At 32.8% G+C, this 8,003-nt stretch overlaps 1 protein-coding gene across 1 annotated transcript in view; it reads right to left on the reverse strand.

The window, feature by feature from the left end:
* The window catches only part of LOC148277374 (NACHT and WD repeat domain-containing protein 2), a 42,576-nt gene extending 38,107 nt beyond the window's left edge, over positions 1-4,469 (reverse strand). The window contains exons 1-2 of the mRNA XM_088232954.1: positions 4,367-4,469; positions 2,044-2,132 (exon numbers count right to left, since the gene is read on the reverse strand). Coding sequence (XP_088089080.1) covers positions 2,044-2,132; positions 4,367-4,469 — 192 coding nt within the window. The remainder of the gene's footprint in view (positions 1-2,043; positions 2,133-4,366) is intronic.
* Between the last annotated feature and the right edge of the window lie 3,534 nt (positions 4,470-8,003).

Here is an 8,003-nt window from a genome sequence, read left to right on the forward strand (position 1 = left end):
CTATTTACAAAGCAATTATTGAACCACACGTTAACTACTGTAGTAGCATTTTATTTTTATCAAACAAAGAAAACATAGATAAACTAACTGTATTACAAAATAAAGCCTTTGGAATCATTTTGAAAAAAAACAGATATAAGAGGGTAAAGTCGATGGTAAATGAAATGAAATTATTAACATATAAACAAAGAATATTTTACAATACAATGATATTTGTTCATAAAATTATAAACTCTAATAAAAAAACAGAATTTTGGAAAAAAATTGATCGGAACCAGCATGAACACGATCACAATACTAGAGAAAAGAACAAAATTAGACTTCCATTTAGGAAAAAGGCAAAGTCACAAAATTCAATTTTATTTAAAGCAATTAAAAAGTATTACGAAATGGAAAAAAATATTTATGAAGAAAAAAACATATCAAAATTTAAAATAATGGTCAAGACATATGTGATAAACAATTTATAAATTAAATATATTTGCAATGTTATTATTAGAACACACATAACAATATGTATGATATGTGTGCCCTACTTTAAGATTTAAATAATAATAATAATATTTATTTGACATTTTTTATACATATACAATATATATTACATATAAGGGCGGGAATATTGGCAACCGTTCAGTTTGAGAAAATTATAAATACGTGGACAAATTGAATCTTACAATTTTATACAAACATTAAAAAACAAAGATTAACAAAATAAAAATATATTTCAAAAAATAACAATATACTATGAAGAGAGGAGAGGGGGTGGGAAGGAAAGAAGAAGGATAAAGGAACAATTTAATTATTTAGATAGTGACATCACAGTCAATCTTGAATTAAATGTAAATAAAGAAAGAGCGTCTCTAACATTAGTGGGTAGATTATTCCACAATCGAGCGGCTACTACTGTGAAAGAGGAGGAAAGCAAATTAGAGCGATGACAGGGTATTATTTATTTATTTATTTTTAACGGACATTGTCCATGTATACAATTTATAAGGTTTAAATATTACAATAAAAGAATAGTTTAAAACATTTAAAAAAAGAAAGAAGCATTGACAAACATAAGGGACATCGAGACAAGATCTGGACTATTTATTTAGTGCTCGTTTAAATCGTTGTAAACTTAAACCAAAAAAGTCCAGATCTTGTCTTGAGTTAACAATACGACAAAGGCGGGTCATTGGAGAATTTAGGCCTTAGTTTGTTCTATGCTGATCGATGAACAGTACTTCATTGTTTCTCAATCTACGAGTCGGAATATTGAATTTTACTTGTCCCAGTAATGATGGAACATCGATTATACCATTTAGTATACATGGAGTCAATATTAGTTCTACGTTTTTGTAGACTAGAAATATTTAACATTGACTCTATTTCAGCATAAGAATAATTATCTCTCTCTAGTCTGAGCATCCACGCTATTTTTCGAAGCAAGCGATGTTGGACTGATTCAATGTGATTAAAGGGGTTCTCTCGTTACTAGAACGAAGAGATAGTCCGTGTTGTGAAAGAGGTTGGATGAGCTACTCGTATCATGCATAGTTAATACATCCGAAATAGCAAGAAAACATAATATAAAACATAAAACACAGTACTTTACACCATTTATATAAATTACATTAATAACTATCACTATCAAAAAGATTAGTAATATTTCTTAATTGCGACACTTTTTGATTTGCTATTCGACTTTTCATGTTTTAGCTCATCGGTTCTTTTTTTGTACTTCAATCAATAATCTTACATATAATTACTTTATAATATGGAATTTTCACTGGTCCATTAGAGTTAAGTCTAACTGTGTAAAATATTAAACTTTGTAACTGTACTGTATGTTTCTTAAATAAAAAAAATATATAAAACAAAAAAATAAATAAAACAAAGAAATAAATAAAAAGGCAGAATGTTGAATGTTACTACTTAATCTAACCAAAGACAGGTCATAAGCCCTGTAAATGCCTGGACTTCTATATTCCTTTTTATAAAATGTTTTTCATATCTGTTGTAGTACGGTTAAATTGTTTTAAAAAAATCTAACTTTACCTGAAATTCAAGTCCATGTTTTTCTCTGCAATAGTCCTTGATTCTTGGATAGCATTTGGCCATAAGGGTATTTCTCTCCATCGTTGTATCTGAAATAATTTAAAATATCAACGTTGAAGTCAACATATTGATTTTATAAATTGACAAACTCTTTTATCTCCTAAGGACATTTGAATTCGTCCGTTTAAGAATGTCTTTGAAAGGGAACAACAAGCCCGGGTCTATAAAGAGCCTAGCTACTGTGTGGAAGGCGAGAGTTCTCATTTTGGTAAATCTCCACCTCCAAGCCCAGATCCGTAAAGTATCGAGCTAAAGTAGGGGCGAGCTCTTAAGAGTGGTTAAACCAGTGGTCCTCCCCCAAGGATGAGGCTCCTTTTATGATGTAAAGCATCACATTCACATAGAATGTGTATAGGCGTTTCGTCACCCGCCTTGCAGAACCTACATCTAGAAGTTTCGGAAAGGTTCATTCTAGCAAGGTGTTTGTTCAATCTGCAGTGCCCTGTAAGGGCTCTAGTAAGTAATTATTATTTATAATTGTTATCAATACATATTATGTGTATAAGTGTTTCCTCTTCTGCACTGCGGGACCTATATTAATAAATATTTGCGTTATTTTCTAAGTGTAGATACATTTTTAGCTTCTCTGAAGCTCGTTTTACATGGCAGAAAAGGCTACAAGATTTTAAGCAAGATCGCCATGAAAGATAACGGGCAGTTTCACAGTTGACAAAATGCGCCATCTTGTGACGACACGATTAGTGATAGCTAACAATAAACTATTCTGCAATCAACAATCAATATCAGATTTCTAAGTTACTCAAGCAAAAACAAATAAGCATTGACAGTTGAAATTTACTCCTAACAGTACCACAGGCGTGGGATGCGCACGCTTTTTTTTTATGCGCTTAGATTTTGGTTAATTTTTTTTTTTAAAGAGGGTGTTCTAATTTTTCTGAATTTGATCACAGATTTCACCCGATTTGAGTATTAAACGACGCACTATTAATTGGGCCTAATATTGCAAATCATTACTTACTAGGAATGCTAGGCTACCAATCATTGTTTAGGAGAAGGGATATTTATTTGGGTATTCACTTTTTTCATCAGATTGGTGGTCACATACATAATTCAGATATTCTGAATAAATTAGGTCTATTTGTCCCTGATAATTATCTTCGACAAGGCAACACAGGTTGTTCTTTCTATCTACCACAATGTAGAACCAACCTGCCAATGGTTACGACGGTAGGTAGAGTAATCGTGTTATTCAACCATATCGCCTCGGATGTCGATATATTTCGTGACAGCGGGATTTTTCTTAGGAAGGGAATTTTTAATTTAAAATATGTTCTACTGTACTTTTTCTATTTAAATCTGTTATATATATTTTGTAATGTATTGGATATTTATTTATTCAACTTTTTGTATACAATACTTATAGTACGTTGGCGGGCTTATTACCAAATGGCAATTTCTTCAACCAACCAATAAAATAAAAGTTTAATTTTTATAATTCAAGTTACAAAACATATTCAATAGAAAATAAAAATAAAAGATGCTAAAGATACATATATTAAAAAAGAAATAAATGTATTTTGTGTATAAATAATCTTAATTCAGTGCTATTACTCGATGGAAAAAAGGAAAAAAGACAGAGAGGAAAGGAGGAGAGATTAAGGAAGGGAAAGTCTTCAGACGTGATTTAATCAGACACTGTAGTAACATCTTTGATGGTGGATGGGAGATGATTCCGCAGTGGACCGCATGGACACTATATGAGTTAGAGAAGAAAGAGAAATTGTAGATGAGTATTAAGAGAGTACTTTGAGAATTCGAACGAAACGCTAAATCATGATCTGATAAACGTTGACGGAGTTATACAGAAGCGTTAGGACTATGAAGTACATTGAACAGAAGTGAACAGATAGTTTCTTCGCTGTCTAATTTTGAGTCATTTCAGTTTTAAACGATAATCAGAAATGTGGTCATATTTCCCAAGACCAAAAATATACCTTATGCATGTAATCTGAAGTCGTTCAAGTTTATCGAGTTGCCAACAGCTTAAATCAGTCATGGAAACATCAGCGTAATCTAGAATGGGTAGTAGTAATGCTTGCACGAGAGTGCATTTAGTATTAATGCGTAAGAGTTTTGCAACCTTCTAAGTGTATTATGTAATGTTATCAATGGAAATAAAATAATGAAAAATTAAATTAAATCTCTACAAAACAGTTTTTTTTTGTTCCAGTCGGGTATCGTCTCCATTTTTTTTGATGTCGCATTTTTAACTATGGTTACTAAAAAACTGCGTCGTACTTACCAGTAAATGTGGAGCTTGTAAATATCCTGACGATTTTGGAACTAACCGGAGGAAGGGATTTGAGGGATCCTGCGAAGATTTGGTCTATGGTCCTGTCGTCCATATTGCTGTCCTTGTTAATTAATTTTCCTTAAAAAAAAAGAATACAAGTTATTCTTCCGAAACAGCAAAAAACGTTTAAAAAAAAAATTACTGCTTTTTTAAAACAGTTATTCTTTGGAAAAAGCTTCAGCCGTTTTAGCACTGGTACTTTAAAGAAAGAAAAAGTAGTCAGGATATAATTGAACAATGTTTTGAGCATGTCCAAATGCTTGCAGACTGGCTGGATTTTCTCCCTAGAGAGTTGTTCATATTTAAATTTGTTGCGACAGAGAGGAAAAACATTTTTGAGAAGGGAATATCGGAGTCTAGGTATTTACAGGGCTTATGACCTGTCATTAGCTGGTTTAAGTGGCCACTTTACACACTGTGTATCATTCACTGTTCTGCCTATGTTTGAACATCCACATTTCCTCAACTCTTCCATCTGCTAACTTTTGTGAAGTAAAAGAGCTGAAACCTTTATCATGTCGGTGAGATTCATCCGGCTGAACCAATTCACCTATAGACAGAATGGTGAATGTTACACAGTGTGTAAAGTGGCCTCTTAAACCAGTTAACGACGGGTCATAAGCCCTGTAAATGCCTAGACTCCCATACTTCCTTCTCAAAAATGTTTTTCCTCTGTGTTGCAACAAATTTAAAAAGGATATAATTGAGCTGTTTCAAACAATAACTGTGGCTACCCCCCTAGCTCGCCTTAGGAAAATGATGAAATTATCCAAGATGAAAAGATGAAAACATTAAAATTTTCTGGTATACCCACGAACAGACCATGCCTTTGTGAGATTTTTTGTTTACCATTTTTACTATTAATATGTATTTCATTGCTTTGTAATTATGCTTTATTTTTTTAATACTCTGTTTTATCATTTATATTTATTGTAAAAAAACAAAAAAAAAAAATGGTTATCATTTTAGAGAAGGAAATATGGAAGTCTAGGCATTTACAATGCTTATGACCTGCCGTCAACTGCTCTAATTTCTGCAGTGCTGTAAATGCCTAGACTTCCATATTCCCTTCTCTAAAATTTTCTCCATCTCTGTTGCAATTTGTAAAAATAATCTGCTTTATAATTATAAAATTTACACTTTTTTAACGGAATCTCGGGTTTTCTGTCTCTTCTGAACATTTCGACAAGTCGTTCAACTGACATAGAAGATATTGAGGGTATTTGAAGAAAACTTAGAAATCTCCACCAATAACGGAAAATAAGTTATTGATGCCAAAATAAACTATACATAAAGGCCTACCTACCTAAATAATAGCGTAATTCAAAACCGTCTCTAAATCTTGCTTAAACAGATTTCAATTATACTACTTGACAACGCAAACTTAGCGTTCTCCATTGAGTTGGTGAAGCATAATTACAAATTTCACAAATCTTTTTAAAGTTTTTCGCAAATATTTCAATAACTCCTTCAATTTAGATTTCTAAGTTTGCTTTTAATACGTCATCATCATAATTCCCTTTCCGCACCTAATGGTGCATAGAGCACTGCAATGGTACACCAATCGCAGCGTATCTTGATCATTTTTGAGATGATCAGTCTTACGCTTCAGGTACCAGTCCAGGGACTTTTTTTTTATTTTTTTAAATAAATATTTGCGTTCTTATGACTTACCCAAATATTTCATTTTGAGGGCCATTTTCAACGAGTTGTAAATAACTCACTATTAGAAAATGGGAATCAAGTTGGGGTAGAGTGGGATTCGAACCACAGACCTTTGGTCCGTGAGTCCGAGACACTAGCCACAGTACCACAACCCGATTCTAGTGTGATAACACCCTTTTAAATAAATATTTCATATCCACCATGTCGGGAATCGAACCCGAGACCTCTTGCATGGTAGGCAGACGCGCTGACCATTACACCACGAGGCCGACCTTGTATATTTGTAAATTCTCACATGCAAAAAAATATAAAAAAGTATACTGTTAAGTGTCCTCGGCACGGGTAAGCCCATTGAGATCACATTATTTTATTATTGTTTTATAATGTGAAAAAAAAAAAAACTGAAATGAAATGAACCTTCTTTCAGAACAAAGATGCTAAGGCTACCAGATTACTGAGAGGCAACTACTCTCTTATGTGGTGTGCATGGAACGCAATTTACAATGTTCAAAAACAAGGCTAAACAAGATTTATAAATCAAAGGCTTAACAACGCCTTACCCGAGGAATTAAAAAAAACCAGTAAATTTTAAACTTTTGCTCTAAAAGGTATTCATTTATTAATATACTACTACCTTAAATATAAACTATCTTAAATATATCTTCTCTTCCGAATCCGACCTTCTAGTCCTATTTAAAATCCTCAACTCACTCTTTGACGCGCCTGAACTACTGAGCTCAATAAAATTAAATATCCCAACTAGAAACCTCAGACAAAACTTACTCTTTCATACCGATAACCATAGAACTAACTATGGTTTTCATTCCCCTATGCCCAGGATTGTTAGGTCTGCCAACAAACATACCAGTCTTGATTTCTTTGATAACAAGTTGCCTTCTTTCAAACGATCACTGAAGCAAATTCAATTATAAACACCTCTCTCCCGCTTCCACTCCCACGGAGTCTACTATTTACCATTGTGTCTTTCTACTTTCATTTATAATAATTTTCCATGTATAAATATGTCCTTATAAATGCCCATTGGGCATATATATACATAAATAAAAATAAACTATACATAATTAACAAATTGTACCTAAAGCGTAATAATAATAAGTAAGAGTTTACGTATATTTTTAGATCAAATAAAAAGGTTCATATACTCACAGATTTAAATATAGTCCATGTAGAAGACAATTTTTTTTTATTTTATATTCAAAACATTTACCAACTTTACTAACATAACGATTCACTTTTTTCAAAAATAGGAGTATTCTGTATTTAATATTTTCTTTCGTGAGCTGAAACGACTTCCTTGGTTAAAATTTTAAAACAGACTAAAATCCAGCGTCAAATGAATTATGATTCTTATATAAGGGTCACCATGATTTTAAAAATAAATATTAGATAATAATGATGAGGAATTTATACTTAACTTTTGTTTAGGACTACAGGAAGCTGGATTTAAAAAATGTCTTCTAAAACGCGGTAAAAATTACAGCGTTTTATTGTACGGTAAAGTATTTTGAAAACGCATTAAAAAAATATTAAAAATGATTTTAATTAAAACTGTTCTGATAATAAGTGTCTCAGAAAAATCTTGGGTGTGCGATGCTTTGACTTTGTGAGGAATGAAACAATTAGAGAACGAACGCAGCAAACTCCGGTGACAACAACTGTCGTCAAGCAGAGGCGATACGGTTGGCTAGGCCATGTACTGCGGATACCTCCTGAGAGCCTTAACCACGCTTGCCTACTTTATAAGGCATCAAGTTCTCGACGTCCTGGACGTTCACTGCTAACTGTTTGTCGGCAGTTTATGTCAGAACTTCGGGACGAGAACCTGGATTGGGAGGATGCAAAGGCATTGGGAGCCGACAGGATGCTTGGAGGATTTTCAACTACTGACTGTTCGTCGGCA

Source organism: Micrasema longulum, unplaced genomic scaffold, assembly GCF_059751315.1.
Source record: "Micrasema longulum isolate JH-2025_06_02 unplaced genomic scaffold, ASM5975131v1 h1tg001042l, whole genome shotgun sequence".
NCBI lineage: Eukaryota > Metazoa > Arthropoda > Insecta > Trichoptera > Brachycentridae > Micrasema > Micrasema longulum.